Source organism: Cherax quadricarinatus, chromosome 3 (genome assembly GCF_038502225.1).
Source record: "Cherax quadricarinatus isolate ZL_2023a chromosome 3, ASM3850222v1, whole genome shotgun sequence".
NCBI lineage: Eukaryota > Metazoa > Arthropoda > Malacostraca > Decapoda > Parastacidae > Cherax > Cherax quadricarinatus.
Window position 1 is genome coordinate 15,270,812 of NC_091294.1, and position 20,016 is coordinate 15,290,827.

Genomic DNA, 20,016 nt, shown 5'->3' on the forward strand with positions numbered 1-20,016 from the left:
CAGTTTCTCTCATTAATTTACTTGTTTGAGTTGGTTTATACGAGCTGTGAAAGTTCACTGTACATTTTCCAGTGCTACAGTTTCACCAACCTTAAAGGGGTCCGCTAGTACACAGAAATGTTTCAGCGTAGAGAGAACGAGTGACTTGAGGGGTATGATCATTGGCTTGGCAACTTTTGTTTTGAAAGTTCTAGTTATCCAGCCTATCATTTACCTCCCAAGTGCTCTGTGAACATGAGAGCTAATATTATCACTCCCAGGTCTCTCACATCAGACTTACGTTCTGCTAAGTGATTTGAGTTTGTCTTGTACTTTTATCTTGTTTTATTTCCTCAATCATTCCTTAACGTAGTAAGTGAAAGTTGTCTGCATTGAACATCACATTGTTACCAGTAGCCCACTGGAAGACTTGGTTCATGTCAGATTGGAGGCTCACTGTATTTAATATGGATGCCACTCTAGCGCAGACTTCAGTATCGTTTACAAAGTATAATACAGCGCTGTGTTGTATGGTGATTCGGTTTCCTCTTGAAATCTTTACATTGGTTCCAGCAACATTTCTAGTATCTGATGGTAGCAGGTGGGTGCTGATACACTGTTCACTTAGTGTGCCCGTGGCTCGCCTACTTCTCACTGGGTCTGTTTTACACTATATCCAGCAAGGTGGAAGAGAGGCACCGAGGTATGTGAGAGGGAAGACAGGCAAACAATAGGTAAAGGCGAAGTGTGAGAGGCATAACTAATACGTTATATTGGCTCTAGTGAATAGTAAATGGATGGTAAACGATGGCACACGTGGAGGTACTGTAATACATGGCCTGGGGAAGTGTGTGGAGGTACTGTAATACATAGCCTGGGGAAGTGCGTGGAGGTACTGTAATACATAGCCTGGGGAAGTGTGTGGAGGTACTGTAATACATAGCCTGGGGAAGTGTGTGGAGGTACTGTAATACATAGCCTAGGGAAGTGCGTGGAGGTACTGTAATACATAGCCTAGGGAAGTGCGTGGAGGTACTGTAATACATAGCCTGGGGAAGTGTGTGGAGGTACTGTATTACATAGCCTGGGGAAGTGTGTGGAGGTACTGTAATACATGACCTGGGGAAGTGTGTGGAGGTACTGTAATACATAGCCTGGGGAAGTGTGTGGAGGTACTGTAATACATGACCTGGGGAAGTGTGTGGAGGTACTGTAATACATAGCCTGGGGAAGTGTGTGGAGGTACTGTAATACATAGCCTGGGGAAGTGTGTGGAGGTACTGTAATACATGGCCTGGGGAAGTGTGTGGAGGTACTGTAATACATAGCCTGGGGAAATGTGTGGAGGTACTGTAATACATGGCCTGGGGAAGTGCTTGGAGGTACTGTAATACATGGCCTGGGGAAGTGCTTGGAGGTACTGTAATACATGGCCTGGGGAAGTGCTTGGAGGTACTGTAATACATGGCCTGGGGAAGTGCTTGGAGGTACTGTAATACATGGCCTGGGGAAGTGTGTGGAGGTACTGTAATACATAGCCTGGGGAAGTGTGTGGAGGTACTGTAATACATAGCCTGGGGAAGTGTGTGGAGGTACTGTAATACATAGCCTGGGGAAGTGTGTGGAGGTACTGTAATACATAGCCTGGGGAAGTGTGTGGAGGTACTGTAATACATAGCCTGGGGAAGTGTGTGGAGGTACTGTATTACATAGCCTGGAGAATTGCGTGGAGGTACTGTAATACATAGCCTGGGGAAGTGTGTGGAGGTACTGTAATACATAGCCTGGGGAAGTGTGTGGAGGTACTGTAATACATAGCCTGGGGAAGTGTGTGGAGGTACTGTAATACATAGCCTGGGGAAGTGCTTGGAGGTACTGTAATACATGGCCTGGGGAAGTGCTTGGAGGTACTGTAATACATGGCCTGGGGAAGTGCTTGGAGGTACTGTAATACATGGCCTGGGGAAGTGTGTGGAGGTACTGTAATACATGGCCTGGGGAAGTGCTTGGAGGTACTGTAATACATGGCCTGGGGAAGTGCTTGGAGGTACTGTAATACATAGCCTGGGGAAGTGTGTGTGGAGGTACTGTAATACATGGCCTGGGGAAGTGCTTGGAGGTACTGTAATACATAGCCTGGGGAATGTGTGGAGGTACTGTAATACATAACCTGGGGAAGTGTGTGGAGGTACTGTAATACATGGCCTGGGGAAGTGCTTGGAGGTACTGTAATACATGGCCTGGGGAAGTGCTTGGAGGTACTGTAATACATAGCCTGGGGAAGTGTGTGGAGGTACTGTAATACATGGCCTGGGGAAGTGCTTGGAGGTACTGTAATACATAGCCTGGGGAAGTGTGTGGAGGTACTGTAATACATAGCCTGGGGAAGTGCTTGGAGGTACTGTAATACATAGCCTGGGGAAGTGTGTGGAGGTACTGTAATACATGGCCTGGGGAAGTGCTTGGAGGTACTGTAATACATGGCCTGGGGAAGTGCTTGGAGGTACTGTAATACATAGCCTGGGGAAGTGTGTGGAGGTACTGTAATACATGGCCTGGTGAAGTGCTTGGAGGTACTGTAATACATGGCCTGGGAAAGTGCTTGGAGGTACTGTAATACATAGCCTGGGGAAGTGTGTGGAGGTACTGTAATACATGGCCTGGGGAAGTGTGTGGAGGTACTGTAATACATGGCCTGGGGAAGTGCTTGGAGGTACTGTAATACATGACCTGGGGAAGTGTGTGGAGGTACTGTAATACATGGCCTGGGGAAGTGCTTGGAGGTACTGTAATACATAACCTGGGGAAGTGCTTGGAGGTACTGTAATACATAACCTGGGGAAGTGTGTGGAGGTACTGTAATACATAGCCTGGGGAAGTGTGTGGAGGTACTGTAATACATAACCTGGGGAAGTGTGTGGAGGTACTGTAATACATAGCCTGGGGAAGTGTGTGGAGGTACTGTAATACATGGCCTGGGGAAGTGTGTGGAGGTACTGTAATACATGGCCTGGGGAAGTGTGTGGAGGTACTGTAATACATAGCCTGGGGAAGTGTGTGGAGGTACTGTAATACATGGCCTGGGGAAGTGTGTGGAGGTACTGTAATACATGGCCTGGGGAAGTGTGTGGAGGTACTGTAATACATAGCCTGGGGAAGTGTGTGGAGGTACTGTAATACATGGCCTGGGGAAGTGTGTGGAGGTACTGTAATACATAGCCTGGGGAAGTGTGTGGAGGTACTGTAATACATAGCCTGGGGAAGTGTGTGGAGGTACTGTAATACATAGCCTGGGGAAGTGTGTGGAGGTACTGTAATACATAGCCTGGGGAAGTGTGTGGAGGTACTGTATTACATAGCCTGGGGAAGTGTGTGGAGGTACTGTATTACATAGCCTGGGGAAGTGTGTGGAGGTACTGTATTACATAGCCTGGGGAAGTGTGTGGAGGTACTGTAATACATAGCCTGGGGAAGTGTGTGGAGGTACTGTAATACATAGCCTGGGGAAGTGTGTGGAGGTACTGTAATACATAGCCTGGGGAAGTGTGTGGAGGTACTGTAATACATAGCCTGGGGAAGTGTGTGGAGGTACTGTAATACATAGCCTGGGGAAGTGTGTGGCTGCAGTAACACACCTCTCACTGCCTCACCTTCCAACTGTAAGTTAACTTTGTGTTCGTTTTTTCTTTTTACCAAAGTAGTCTAGCGAGTTGGCCTGTGTGATAAATTAACGTTCAGCGATGCTGTTTAGCTCTGGCCAGCTGTATCTTTAGTCAGTCTACATTTAGTGTGTTAGTTACCATTTTGTCCTAGGCACATGTCGATTAGACACTAGGCCTGTTGTGTGTGTGTAGGTGTGTGTGTGTAGGTGTGTGTGTGTGTGTGTGTGTGTGTGTGTGTGTGTGTGTGTGTGTGTGTGTGTGTGTGTGTGTGTGTGTGTGTGTGTGGTGTGTGTGTGTGGTGTGTGTGTGGGGTTGTATGTGTGGTTGTTTGTATGTGTGGTTGTTTGTGTGTGTGTGTGTGTGTGTGTGTGTGTGTGTGTGTGTGTGTGTGTGTGTGTGTGTGTGTGTAAAAGTCATCACCTAATTATGCTTGCGGGAGTCGAGAGACTGCTCCTGGCCCCGCCTCTTCACTGAGCACTATTAGGTCCTCTCTCCCTGCTCTATGAGCTTTATCATACCTCAACTTAAAGCTATGTATAGTTCCTGCCTCCACTACCTCACTTGCTAGACTATTCCACTTCCTGACTACTCTATGATTGAAGAAATACTTCCTAACATCCCTTTGACTCGTCTGAGTCTTCAGCTTCCAATTGTGACCTCTTGTTTGTGTCCCCCCCTCTGGAACATCCTGTCTCTGTCCACCTTGTCTATTACACAGTATTTTGTATGTCGTTATCATATCTCCCCTAACCCTCCTGTCCTCCAGTGTCGTCAGGCCGATTTCCAGTAACCTTTCTTCGTAGGACATTCCCCTTAGCTCTAGAACTAACCTTGTCGCAAACCTTTGCACTTTCTCTAATTTCTTGACGTGCTTGATCAAGTGTGGGGTTCCAAACTGGTGCTGCATACTCCAGTATGGGCGTGACATACAGTGTACAGTGTCTTTCCTTACTTAGGTATCGGAACGCTAATCTCAAGTTTGCCAGGCGCCCAAATGCTGCAGCAGTTATCTGGTTGATGTGTGCTTCCGGAGACGTGCTCAGTGTAATACTCACCCCAAGATCTTTCTCCTTGAGCAAGGTTTGCAGTCTTTGGCCACCTAGACTATACTATGTCTGCTGTCTTCTTTGCCCTTCCCCGATCTTCATGACTTTGCATTTGGCAGGGTTAAATTCAAGGAGCCAGTTGCTGGACCAGGCTTGTAGCCTGTCCAGGTCTGTGTGTGTGTGTGTGTGTGTGTGTGTGTGTGTGTGTGTGTGTGTGTGTGTGTGTGTGTGTGTGTGTGTGTGTGTGTGTGCGCACTCACCTAATTGTAGTTGCAGGGGTTGAGACTCGGCTCCTGGCCCCACCTCTTCACTGAATGCTACTAGGTCCTCTCTCCCCCTGCTCCATGAGCTTTATCATACCTCATCTTAAAGCTATGTATAGTTCCTGCCTCCACTACCTCACTTGCTAGACTATTCCACTTCCTGATTACTCTATGGCTGAAGAAACACTTCCTAATATTCCTTTGACTCATTTGAGTCTTCAACTTCCAAGAGTGACCTCCTGTTTCTGTGTCCCCTCTCTGGAACACCTTGTCTGTGCACTTTGTCTATTCTATATAGTATTTTGTATGTCGTTATCATGTCTCTCCTAACCCTCCCGTCCTCCAGTGTCGTCAGGCCGATTTCCCTTAACCTTTCTTTGTAGGACATTCCTCTTAGCTCTGGAACTAACTTTGCCGCAAACCTTTGCACTTTCTCTAATTTCTTAGCGTGCTTGACCCAGTGCGGGTTCCAAACTGGTGCCGCATACTCCAGTATGGGCCTGGTGTAAACGGTGTACAGTGCCTTGAAAGATTCCTTACTTAGGTACCGGAACGCTAATCTCCGGTTTGCCAGGCGCCCATATGCAGCAGCAGTTATCTCGTTGATATGTGCTCGGTGTTATACACGCCTCAAGATCTTTCTCATTAAGCGAGGTTTGCAGTCATTGGCCAGCTAGCCTATTACTCTATCTGTGGTCTTCTTTGCCCTTCTCCGATCTTCATGACTTTGCATTTGGCAGGGTTGAATTCGAGAAGCCAGTTGCTGGACCACATGTCCAGCTTGTCTAGGTCTCTTTGAAGGCCTGCCTGATCCTCATCTGATTTAATTCTCCTCATTAATTTCACATCATCTGCAAACAGGGACACCCCTGAGTCTATCCCTTCCATCATGTCATTCACATATACCAAAAATAGCACTGGACCTAGGACTGACCCCTGTGGGACCCTGCTCGTCACAGGTGCCCACTGTAATACCTCATCACGTACCATAACTTGTTCTTGCCTCCCTGTCAGGTATTCTCTGATCCATTAAGTGCCCTTCCCATTATATGCGCCTGATCCTCTAGTTTCTGCACTAATCTCTTGTGAGGAACTGTGTCGAAAGCCTTCTTGCAGTCCAAGAAAATGCAATCGACCCACCCCCTCTCTCTCGTGTCTTACTTCTGTTACCTTATCACAAAACTCCAGAAGGTTTGTGACACAGGATTTGTCTTCTATGAAGCCGTGCTGGTTGTCGTTTATACTCTTGTTCCATTCCAGGTGCTCCACCACTCTCCTCCTGATAATCTTCTCCATTACTTTGCATACTATACACGGCAGTGACACTGGTCTGTAGTTTAGTGCCTTATTTCTGTCTCCTTTTTTTTTGTGTGTGTGTGTGTGTGGGTGTGTGTGTGGGCGTGTGGGTGTGTGGGTGTGGGTGTGTGTGTGTGTGTGTGTGTGTGTGCGTGTGTGCGGGTGTGTGGGTGGGTGTGTGGGTGTGGGTGGGTGTGGGTGTGGGTGTGTGTGGGTGTGGGTGTGTGTGTGTGTGTGTGCGTGTGTGGGTGTGGGTGGGTGTGGGTGGGTGGGCAGGTGTGGGTGGGTGAGTGGGTGTGTGGGTGGGTGTGGGGGTGGGGGTGGGTGGGTGTGGGTGGGTGGGCAGGTGTGGGTGGGTGAGTGGGTGTGTGGGTGGGTGTGTGGGTGGGTGTGGGTGGGTGTGGGTGGGTGGGTGTGGGTGGGTGGGTGGGTGTGGGTGGGTGGGTGGGGGTGTGTGGGTGTGGGTGGGTGGGTGTGGGTATTCTCCGATATATAACGTAGTTCATATTTCTTCCCACCATCTTTTTCTTCTTTCTTTGTATATAATTTTTGTTGTCCCGCTCTCTGCTGATCGAGATATTATCTTCTGTTGTGTATGTGATAGTAACTCCAGCTCTGTTATGTGTGATAGTAACTCCAGCTCTGTTATGTGTGATAGTAACTCCAGCTCTGTTGTGTATGTGATAGTAACTCCAGCTCTGTTGTGTATGTGATAGTAACTCCAGCTCTGTTATGTGTGATAGTAACTCCAGCTCTGTTATGTGTGATAGTAACTCCAGCTCTGTTGTGTATGTGATAGTAACTCCAGCTCTGTTGTGTATGTGATAGTAACTCCAGCTCTGTTGTGTATGTGATAGTAACTCCAGCTCTGTTGTGTATGTGATAGTAACTCCAGCTCTGTTGTGTATGTGATAGTAACTCCAGCTCTGTTGTGTATGTGATAGTAACTCCAGCTCTGTTGTGTATGTGATAGTAACTCCAGCTCTGTTGTGTATGTGATAGTAACTCCAGCTCTGTTATGTGTGATAGTAACTCCAGCTCTGTTGTGTATGTGATAGTAACTCCAGCTCTGTTGTGTATGTGATAGTAACTCCAGCTCTGTTGTGTATGTGATAGTAACTCCAGCTCTGTTGTGTATGTGATAGTAACTCCAGCTCTGTTGTGTATGTGATAGTAACTCCAGCTCTGTTGTGTATGTGATAGTAACTCCAGCTCTGTTGTGTATGTGATAGTAACTCCAGCTCTGTTGTGTATGTGATAGTAACTCCAGCTCTGTTGTGTATGTGATAGTAACTCCAGCTCTGTTGTGTATGTGATAGTAACTGCAGCTCAGACTGACACTATTGTAGTGTACCAGCTGAGACTGACATATTAATAAGTCTTGCAAGTGAGCCACGCTGTGTGATGGCTCTCACTACATTACTGTTACATAATAGCACTCGACCAGTGTGTGTATCGTGCTGCTACAAAGTTGAACACTGGCTAGGGGGAACTACTGTCTTTTCCTCCGTTTGTTCCTCTTCCTCTTCTAAGACGCTAGCTAATCAACTTCATTTAGACGACAGTACTGAGAGTACCTCTTGAGTGCTTTCACTGTAGTTATCTTGTATAGAGTATGTAACGTGACGGTGATAGCGTGATACTCAGAGGCAGCTATGTATCTCTGTTGGGAGAGTTTCTCTCTCTGTAAGTTTCTCTCCCGTTGTAAGAGTTTCTTCCTTGTTAGAAGAGTTTCTCCCCAGTTGGAAGAGTTTCTCTTTCTGTTGGAAAAGAAAAGAAGTAGGGGAAGAAGGGAAAGTGGTGGAGGGTGTGTCCGGGAGGGAGCGCCGCTAACTCTTTAGTAGGTCCTCTTGTGTTTCACTAGCAGGTGGTGGTGGTGGTACTGGTGGTGGTGGTGGTGGACAAGGAAGGATGTAAGATTGGGGTTGAGGTGGGGCGGGGGTGGGGGTGACCTGGCACTCTAGTTCTTGTGGTGTTGGGGTGTGGGGGGATTGAGACGTCAACACACTCCTTGGAGGTCACTAAAACCTTGTGAACACCATCACTGCCCCACCATCCCACCCCATCCCCCACCCTACCCTACCCCCACCCCAGGGACTTCAACAACCCTCCTTCCCCACGAAACACCCTTATCACCACACACACACTACCACATGCACACCACCACACTGACCCAAGATAATGTAAACTGACCCAAGATGATGTAGACAGATCCAAGTTAATGTAGACTAATGCAAGATAGCGTAGGCTGGCCTAAGATAACCTGAGATTATGTGGACTGACCTGAGATAGGTTTGAGAGTGCCAGGCTGCATTACTGAACACTAATGCATCAGAGAGGTCAGCTGCCTGCACTGGTCGTGTACAAAAATAAAATTACACCATGGTAATTTACGTACATAGCCCCCCCCCCCACACACACAAACACATTATGTAAGAGGTGAGGCACACGCAGGAGGAAGAGAGGTGCTTTTCTGAACGTTAATACACAGCTGGTGGAGGGGGCGTAGTCGTCGTCACAACGGTATACATACTGTGTATACAAATACACACACACACACACACACACACACACACACACACACACACACACACACACACACACACACACACACACACACACACACACACACACACACATATTATGCATATTAGGTCTGGGGAGGAGGGTAGGGGCGACGATGGGAGGAATGGGGTAAGAGTTGTTGGGAGAGGAGGGGGAGAAGGGGGGGGTTGAGGAGGGGAAGAGGAAGGGAGGGACGGCCTTGTGTCTTGGGTTGCGTACTGCTGGTGAAAGTAAGTCTGCCACCACCCTCACTAAGGTAATAAGGTTACACACACACACACACACACACACACACACACACACACACACACACACACACACGAGGCGGGGCCAGGAGCTGAGTCTCGACCCCTGCAACCACAATTAGGTGAGTTAGGTGAATACACACACACGTACGTACGTCATATGAACCAACATCTCTCAGTGTTAAAGTATATTTACAGTGCATATAAACCTGTGACCTATATGTAGTCACGTGAGGTTACCCAGTTGTGGTTACAAGAGCAGAGTTATGTTGGTGAAAGAGAGAGTGCATTGGTTATTACAGGTGTAGAGTTAAGTTGTGTTCCGTCTTCAGTATGAGCACCTGAGTGCCCCAGGATGCCACTCACAACAATCGACCACCACACACACACCTAGTTGCTGTTGGGTCGAGTATCACTTGTAAGGTGAATGAGAGTGCCATGGGTAGTTGAGGATAATCATGGTCGACATACATACCTACATGTCACCACAAGAAGAGTCACTTGACAGTGCCAACTCTAGTATGTTATAAACACTGGACACTTACTCTCTCTGAACGTGACTATGTCACTGCTTCTGAACTTGCGTATCATGGCACAAGGAGAGAGCACTGTAACTCCAGTACCTACTGCTGGCTATTATATACTGTGTAAGACACTCCAGTACCTACTGCTGGATGTTATATACCGTGTAAGACACTCCAGTACCTACTGCTGGATGTTATATACCGTGTAAAGCAATCAAGTACCTACTGCTGGAAGTATTTTAGTGTATCTCTGGTCTTCGTGATGTTAATTATAAAAAAATGTTCCCCTTCCAGCCTGCCTCATGACACCCTCTCACCTCCCCTCTGTCACTCTATGCGTCCTACTCTCTTCATCCCTCTCTACTCCTCGTCCCTCCCCTCTCCTCGTCCCTCCCCTCGCCTTTCAATCACCACTCCCCTTTTACTTCTTCCCGTCTACCCCCTCACCCCCCATCCTCCCAGTCACCCCTCCTCCCTATAATCCCATTGCCTGATCACTTCCCGCATTATGACCTTGTCCAGGATAGCCACACTGTCTTGGTGGTGGTGGTAGGTTGGTTGTGGTGGCAGTGGCGGCTGTGGGAGTGGTGGTAGGTTGGTTGTGGTGGCAGTGGCGGCTGTGGGAGTGGTGGTAGGTTGGTTGTGGTGGCAGTGGCGGCTGTGGGAGTGGTGGTAGGTTGGTTGTGGTGGCAGTGGCGGCTGTGTGAGTGTTGGTAGGTTGGTTGTGGTGGCAGTGGCGGCTGTGGGAGTGGTGGTAGGTTGGTTGTGGTGGCAGTGGCGGCTGTGTGAGTGTTGGTAGGTTGGTTGTGGTGGCAGTGGCGGCTGTGGGAGTGATGGTAGTGTTCTCTAATTGTGTTCATGGCAACTTTACTATTCATTGGGTTTGCTATAGGTCTCTCCCGTGGTTCAGGTGCGCGCGTCGTGTGGTACAACTTATCTGAAAGGAAGCAAACCCTTATCTGCCCTCTCTGTGCCACTTTTTATGGGTACTACTACTGCTGCTGCTAGTTCTACAGCTGCTGCTGCTATTAGTGGTGGTGGTGGTGATGGTGGTGCTAGCAGTGGTGGTGGTATTAGCAGCGGTGGTGGTGCTAGCAGTGGTGGCGGTGGTGGTGATGCTGCACCATCGTAGTGACCACTGAGGTGTCCAATGATGGTCTTATCTCACATCTGATTGTAGGAACGGTTGACCTCATTTGTATTCCGCATCCGATCTTCTTTCGTCTTCCCCGAATTTCATAACCTTATACTGTGTGTGTGTGTGTGTGTGTGTGTGTGTGTGTGTGTGTGTGTGTGTGTGTGTGTGTGTGTGTGTGAATCGCATGTTTACACCCCAGAAAAACACCGTTGATATGTTTACATATCAAAACTTTGTATCATAGCACCTGTGTGTTTACATGGGGGTGAGACGTCAGGATATGGCTTGTGTTTAGAGCGCATCTCTCCACATACAGTATCTTGCTGACAAGGTTCACTAAGTGACGAACCACGTACAACGTTCAACGTAAGCATTACCAGGGAATGCACACGCGGGGAGACAGACAGGAAGGTAGACATATAGATGATGGAAGATAGGTAAGAAGGCAGGCAAATATATAGATAGGGAGGCAGACAAATAGGTGGGCAGACATAAATTGTGAAATACATAGGCAGGTAGGTAGATGGAAAGGTACGGAATAAGTGAGCCTTATTTATCTAAGTAGGTCACATCTTACCTTTTGGAGTCTGTGTGTGTGTGTGTGTGTGTGTGTGTGTGTGTGTGTGTGTGTGGGTGTGGGTGTGTGTGGGTGTGGGTGTGGGTGTGTGTGTGGGTGTGGGGGAAAAAGTGGTATGTGTTCCAGACTTAGGGGTAATTCGATATAACATAAACTTGGCAAATAAAAAAAATGTGTTGTTTCAAGGTCTCACACACAGCCACATTATATATATGTATTTATGTATGTATGTATGCAAGACAAGCCACGGGGAGGGGGGTGGAAATCTTTAGCTCAAGTACTTTCACACTTCTCAGTGCGTCATCAGGAGCTGTGCAATGTTGCAAAGGGTCAATCTAAGGGTAACCGTGGACGGTGACACCTAGGCTACTCTGAGACCTCTCTCCCTGCTTTGGTTGCTCCCTTGCAACATTGCACAGCTCCTGATGACGCACTGAGAAGTGTGAAAGTACTTGAGCTAAACAATTCCATCCCCACCCCGTGGCTTGTCCTGCATAGTTAAGAACGCCCGTCTGCAATTGTTTGTGTGTGTGTGTGTGTATATATATATATATATATATATATATATATATATATATATATATATATATATATATATATATATATATATATATATATATATATCGTTCCGAATAGATCAGATTTGCTATTTTGGCTTAAATAGCAACACTCTTCTTGCCGATTAAGGCAAGCGAAAATTTGTTTATGCACTAATTTCGCAAAAATCATTCTGAACCCAACGATAAAAATATATTTCAGTGTTTATTTATTATTAAATTATTGTAAGCTTATCTAAAATATTTTAGTTGGATTAGGCTAAATTAAATTGCGCTTGTTATAATAAGGTTAGGTAAGTTTTCTAAGGTTCTTTTGGTACAAAATTATTAATTTTTACATTAACATAAATGAAAAAATATATCTTTGAACGTATAAGAGAAAATATTAGACAGGACTTAATTTTAAATGAGTTCTTGCTAATTCACCAGTTTTACCTATTCGGCACCACACACGCACCCCCCCCCACACACACACACGTAAAGAAACTAGAGAAAGTGCAAAGGTTTGCAACAAGACTGGTCCCAGAGCTAAGAGGTATGTCCTACGAGGAGAGGTTAAGGGAAATCAACCTTACGACACTGGAGGACAGGAGAGATAGGGGGGACATGATAACGACATACAAAATACTGAGAGGAATTGACAAGGTGGACAAAGACAGGATGTTCCAGAGATGGACACAGTAACAAGGGGACACCGTTGGAAGTTGAAGACACAGATGAATCACAGGGATGTTAGGAAGTATTTCTTCAGCCACAGAGTAGTCAGAAAGTGGAATAGTTTGGGAAGCGATGTAGTGGAGGCAGGATCCATACATAGCTTTAAGCAGAGGTATGATAAAGCTCACGGCTCAGGGAGAGTGACCTAGTAGCGATCAGTGAAGAGGCGGGGCCAGGAGCTTGGACTCGACTCCTGCAACCTCAACTAGGTGAGTACACACACACACACACACACACACACACACACACACACACACACACACATACACACACACACATACACACACACACACACATATATATATATATATATATATATATATATATATATATATATATATATATATATATATATATGTCGTGCCGAATATGTAAAACTGGTCAATTAGCAAGAACTCATTTAAAATTAAGCCCTTTCTAAAATTTTCTTTTATACGTTTAAAAATATATTTTTTTCATTAATGTTAATGTAAAAATTTTAAATTTTGCAACAAAAGAATCTTAGAAAACTTACCTAACCTTATTATAACAAGAGCAATTTATTTTAGCCTAACCCAACTAAATATATTTTAAATACGTTTAAGATAATTTAATACTAAACAAACACAATCAAATATATTTTTTTCGTTAGGTTCAGAATGATTTTGGCGAAATTATTGCATACACAAATTTTCACATGTCCTATATGGCAAGATGATCGTTGCTGTTTAAGCCAAGATCGCAAGTTCTGCCTATTCGGCACGACATATATATATATATATATATATATGTCGTGCCGAATATGTAAAACTGGTCAATTAGCAAGAACTCATTTATAATTAAGTCCTTTCTGAAATTTTCTCTTATACCTTTAAAAATATATTTTTTTCATTAATGTTAATGTAAAAATTTTTAATTTTGCACCAAAAGAATCTTAGAAAACTTACCTAACCTTATTATAGCAAGAGCAATTTATTTTAGCCTAACCCAACTAAATATATTTTAGATTTGTTTACAATAATTTAATACTAAACAAACCCAGTGAAATATATTTTATTCGTTAGGTTAAGAATGATTTTGGCGAAATTATTGCATACACAAATTTTCACTTGTCCTATGTGGCAAGATGAACGTTGCTATTTAAGCCAAGATCGCAAGTTCTGCCTATTCGGCACGACATATATATATATATATATATATATATATATATATATATATATATATATATATATATATATATATATATATATATAAATTGTGTGTGTGTGTGTTAATGCCTCCTAACATACAAACAGTTGGAAAAGATTCAGAAAACTCGGTTATATCAGATATTAGAGGAACCACAGTGATAATGCAGTTAAGGGCACTTTGTAAGTAGTCTGGCGCAAGTGGCAGCTATCATGTGTTGACTCACCTGCATAACTGTACCATCCAGATATCATTATTATAAATTATATCATGTATACTTATCTGTTACATATATCGTATCAGCATTGTACAGTGTATCTTGCTTCTCCTCTGCAGTGGACAACGATGGCGGGCGAGTGGTCACACCTCTACACAACGACTCCCACCACCATCACCACCATCACCACCACCACCTCCACGCCAACACTGTGGGAGGCAGGTCACGAGAACAGCTCCTCCACGACCTCCTCTCCTCCGGTCAGCTCCTCCCCCACCTTCAGAACACCAGCCCCATCACCACTAGCGCCGCCACCACCACCACTACCCACAACCACAACACCACCAACCTCAACCACAACACCAGTCTCTACAACGCGGGCTACCAGCCCCATCCGGCAGCGCATGCCGGACACCGGACGGCATACACAACGTCCCAGCCAAACACCTCAAGTAAGTTGCTGAATAGTGTGTGTGCGTGTGTGTGTGTGTATGTATGTGTATGTACTCGCCTAGTTGTACTCACATAGTTGTGCTTGCGGGGGTCGATTCACAGCTCCTGCCCCCGCCTCTTCACCTGGCCGCTACCCGGTCACTCTTCCCGCTCCGTGAGCTTTATCATACCTCTTCTTAAAGCTATGTATGGATCCTGCCTTCACTACATTTCTACCCAGACTATTCCGCTTCCTGAAAACTTTGTGACTGTAGAAATACTTCCTAACATCCCTGTGGTTCATCTGAGTCTTCAGCTTCCAACTGTGACCCTTCGTTGCTGCGTCCCATCTCTTGAACATCCTGTCTCTGTCCACCTTGTCTCTACCTCTCAGTGTGTGTGTGTGTGTGTGTGTGTGTGTGTGTGTGTGTGTGTGTGTGTGTGTGTGTGTGTGTGTGTGTGTGCGTGCGTGCGCGCGTGCGCGCTGTTTCCTGATAAAGACACGTCATGCATCTCCCCATAGATGCATTTTTTATATATAATTGTGTTGTTATTTGGCTGTTATTCACTAGTTAGTGTGACATTCGATCTCATTTCTCTGCCGCTTCTTCTCCATTTTTTCTTCACTCTTGCACTAGACAACCAAAATGCGGATGTAGTATAACTGACTTTGCAAAAGCCTTTAATTAATAAGTCGATCATAGGGTAACCGTGTACAAAATGCGTACAAAACAAATAACTGGAAAAGTGGGCGGATAGATATTGGACTTCGTAATAAATAAAACTCAAAGACTAATAGTGAATACAGTTGTCAGGAGGTGCTACAGCGAAGAGTTGTGTCTGCTGAGGCATGATCATCACCTCACTTCTTTTTCCCGTTCTCATATCTGACATAGACAGCGATATAAACTGTATCATCTATTATGGATTCCACTCTGCTTGAGAGTGGCATCCATAATAGACACGGTGAACCTTCAAGTTTATAAAAACCAAGTCTTCAGTCAGCTACTGATAACAGTATAATGTTCAGTGAGGACAAATGTTGGTTACTACGTTATAGAAAGGACTAAATAAAAACAAGATCGAAGTTCAAGATAAACTCAGTAGAACGTAAGTGAGATGCGAGAGATCTGGAAGTGATGTTAGAAGATCTCTCCTTCTAGGTGCACAACAGTGTTTTTTATCGGAAGCTGCAAGAAAAACGATAGGTGGGAACACTAGAACTTTCAAAACAAGAGCTGCCGAGCGAATAATGACATTCTTCAGATCACTTGATTTTTCTAGGCTGAAGTATTGCTATATACTAGCAAGCCCTTCAAGGCAGGTGACATCATATCACCGTCCACTCACATTCTTCTCATTCTCCAGTGGCAGAATTTCTGTACACCTTGTTTCTGTTCACATTCTCATTCTCTCTCTCTCTCTCTCTCTCTCTCTCTCTCTCTCTCTCTCTCTCTCTCTCTCTCTCTCTCTCTCTCCCACACACACTCACGAAGAGATAAGACATCATTTAGCAATTAGGAATTTTTTAGGAATTTGGAGTCTTTCCGAAGGTCATGATCCCTGTGTGAGTCTTCCCACTCTAGATCCCTGTGTGAGTCTTCCCACTCTAGATCCCTGTGTGAGTCTTCCCACTCTAGATCCCTGTGTGAGTCTTCCCACTCTAGATCCCTGTGTGAGTCTTCCCACTCTAGATCCCTGTGTGAGTCTTCCCACTCTAGATCCCTGTGTGAGTCTTCCCACTCTAGATCCCTGTGTGAGTCTTCCCACTCTAGATCCTTGTGTGAGTCTTCCCACTCTAGATCCTTGTGTGAGTCTTCCCACTCTAGATCCTTGTGTGAGTCTTCCCACTCTAGATCCCTGTGTGAGTCTTCCCACTCTAGATCCTTGTGTGAGTCTTCCCACTCTAGATCCCTGTGTGAGTCTTCCCACTCTAGATCCCTGTGTGAGTCTTCCCACTCTAGATCCCTGTGTGAGTCTTCCCACTCTAGATCCTTGTGTGAGTCTTCCCACTCTAGATCCCTGTGTGAGTCTTCCCACTCTAGATCCCTGTGTGAGTCTTCCCACTCTAGATCCTTGTGTGAGTCTTCCCACTCTAGATCCCTGTGTGAGTCTTCCCACTCTAGATCCCTGTGTGAGTCTTCCCACTCTAGATCCCTGTGTGAGTCTTCCCACTCTAGATCCTTGTGTGAGTCTTCCCACTCTAGATCCCTGTGTGAGTCTTCCCACTCTAGATCCTTGTGTGAGTCTTCCCACTCTAGATCCCTGTGTGAGTCTTCCCACTCTAGATCCCTGTGTGAGTCTTCCCACTCTAGATCCCTGTGTGAGTCTTCCCACTCTAGATCCTTGTGTGAGTCTTCCCACTCTAGATCCCTGTGTGAGTCTTCCCACTCTAGATCCTTGTGTGAGTCTTCCCACTCTAGATCCCTGTGTGAGTCTTCCCACTCTAGATCCCTGTGTGAGTCTTCCCACTCTAGATCCCTGTGTGAGTCTTCCCACTCTAGATCCCTGTGTGAGTCTTCCCACTCTAGATCCCTGTGTGAGTCTTCCCACTCTAGATCCTTGTGTGAGTCTTCCCACTCTAGATCCCTGTGTGAGTCTTCCCACTCTAGATCCTTGTGTGAGTCTTCCCACTCTAGATCCCTGTGTGAGTCTTCCCACTCTAGATCCCTGTGTGAGTCTTCCCACTCTAGATCCCTGTGTGAGTCTTCCCACTCTAGATCCCTGTGTGAGTCTTCCCACTCTAGATCCCTGTGTGAGTCTTCCCACTCTAGATCCCTGTGTGAGTCTTCCCACTCTAGATCCTTGTGTGAGTCTTCCCACTCTAGATCCCTGTGTGAGTCTTCCCACTCTAGATCCCTGTGTGAGTCTTCCCACTCTAGATCCCTGTGTGAGTCTTCCCACTCTAGATCCTTGTGTGAGTCTTCCCACTCTAGATCCCTGTGTGAGTCTTCCCACTCTAGATCCTTGTGTGAGTCTTCCCACTCTAGATCCTTGTGTGAGTCTTCCCACTCTAGATCCCTGTGTGAGTCTTCCCACTCTAGATCCCTGTGTGAGTCTTCCCACTCTAGATCCCTGTGTGAGTCTTCCCACTCTAGATCCTTGGAGGTTCCTAGGCGAGTCTACTCAGTCACTTCGGTCCCATTAAGATCCCTGCATGAGTCTTCACTACGTAAGTGGTGTCCCTCGGGGATTCCTTGTGCGAGTTTCTGGTCGTGTGTGTTTCTTGGGATTGAGTTGAAGGTTGCGGCGGCGGCGGCGGCGTCACACAGGAAGACTGGAGTAGTGATATGTTGATGGTAGTCACAGCTATTCTCTTATTATTTAATGGTTCTTTGCAATATATAAGATTGGTAGAGTTTGCATAAGCTCCATTCACACCAAGTTTTTAGAAAAGTTAAAATTTTGGATGAGGATTTCTAGTTCTTTGCCACTGCATAAGCTTCTAAGTTTAACCAAGCGCTTAGTTAAACTTAAGCGTGTGTCACGGGAGGGGGGGGAGGTTGTACCACGCAACAGTTCCAGCAGTGGTGGTGAGTGGGTCATTACATCACGTTCAGTGGGTGACACTAAGTTTCCTGCAGTGAGAGTGGCTACTTTACTGGAAAATCCACAACATGGCTACTGATGTGACCTCATATCTACCACAGCCCTTCACTAACACCAACATATGTTGTCCGTGGGAAAACATGCTCTCTGGTGCCTTCCAGTCCGTGGCTTGGTGTTGGTTGAAATGTGTTGTGCTGTATCACAGATCAGCGTCGGGTTTAGGTCAGTGGAAGACAGGTTGTGCGATACCAAACACGAAGCTAAGGTAAATTATTGACCTTGTGGCAACCCAGGTTGTGACGTCATAGAACAGCCTGGATTCTCAAGGGTACGATCGTCTGGAACCACTGGCACACTGCTGCATTGCACCCACATTTACACTCTTTTTTTCATATATCACACTGTTTACCTACAGGATTCATCGGTGCAGCTCCGATTATACGTTGCTAAAGTAGGGCAATTGCAGGGGTCAGTTGGTGATGTTGGGGTTGAGGCGAGCGTGGGCGGGAGCCGCGGCCGCGCCCACGGATCCGGACACGGCGCCTGATCGCAAAGTTACCTATTGATCCACACGAAAATAGCGGCAGTTACGTCACTGGCCGCTGGTGACGCACTTTTTAAAGACGCGAGGAAGAACCGAGGCTGGAAGTGAAGGTTATGCGGGGGCGGTGTTGCTGCTGCCACCACCACCCGCTGCCCCCCACCACCACACTACCACCACCTCTACCACTACACTATCACCACCACCATCACCTCCACTACACTATCACCACCACCAGTACTTCCACCACAGTATCACCACCATCACCACACTTACACAATGATTTGAATGGGTGAATGTAGAACAGTCACATTTCTGAGTGGAAGAATGTTGTAGTGTGTGGAGAATAAGATAAACATTCACTCCAACATGCACCTCAGCGTATCTCAACATATATCTCAGTTTGTTGCATAGTAAGAGTGTGTGCACGTAAAGCCAGCCTCGAGCACTTTTAAGTACCTTGTAACCAAGGTTACCTGCAGTCTATTTCAGGGGGTCACCGCCCCCGCTACCCGGTTCAAGACTAGACCTCCTGGTTGCCGTCCCCGGATCGACCAAGCTGTTGGTCCTAACTTAACGTAGTCTAATGTATGCATCATCATTCTAGCTGATGAGGAACTTACCAAGTTACCTCTTGAAGACAGCCATGGGTTGACTGGTAATTACTATTACTCACGAAGGGAGCAGCTTGAAGAGTCTTGGTTCCTTTACACTTATTGAGCTCTCTCTTTGTGTACTCATCTGATTAATATTTGCAGGATTTGCTGCGATTAAATAATGTTAATTAGTAAAGATACTGATATTTGTAGGTCATGATAGTGATACCTGTAGATCATGATAGTGATACCTGTAGATCATGATAGTGATACCTGTAGATCATGATAGTGATACCTGTAGATCATGATAGTGATACCTGTAGATCATGATAGTGATACCTGTAGATCATGATAGTGATACCTGTAGATCATGATAGTGATACCTGTAGATCATGATAGTGATACCTGTAGATCATGATAGTGATACCTGTAGATCATGATAGTGATACCTGTAGATCATGATAGTGATACCTGTAGATCATGATAGTGATACCTGTAGATCATGATAGTGATACCTGTAGATCATGATAGTGATACCTGTAGATCATGATAGTGATACCTGTAGATCATGATAGTGATACCTGTAGATCATGATAGTGATACCTGTAGATCATGATAGTGATGCCTGTAGATCATGATAGTGATGCCTGTAGATCATGATAGTGATACCTGTAGGTCATGATAGTGATACTTGTAGGTCATGATAGTGATACCTGTAGATCATGATAGTGATGCCTGTAGATCATGATAGTGATACCTGTAGGTCATGGTAGTGATACTTGTAGGTTATGATAGTGATACTTATATGTCATGATAGTGATACCTGTAGATCATGATAGTGATACCAGTAGGTCATGATAGTGATACTTGTAGATCATGATAGTGATACCTGTAGGTCATGATAGTGATACTTGTAGGTCATGATAGTGGTACTTGTAGGTCATG

At 45.7% G+C, this 20,016-nt stretch overlaps 1 protein-coding gene across 7 annotated transcripts in view; it reads left to right on the forward strand.

The window, feature by feature from the left end:
- LOC128684111 (ecdysone-induced protein 74EF) overlaps positions 1–20,016 on the forward strand; it is a 1,067,593-nt gene that overhangs the window by 1,005,969 nt on the left and 41,608 nt on the right. For all 7 annotated transcript variants that reach the window (XM_070090227.1, XM_070090262.1, XM_070090238.1 and 4 more), the window contains one exon: positions 14,073–14,405. In XM_070090227.1, the coding sequence (XP_069946328.1) occupies positions 14,073–14,405 (333 nt within the window). The remainder of the gene's footprint in view (positions 1–14,072; positions 14,406–20,016) is intronic.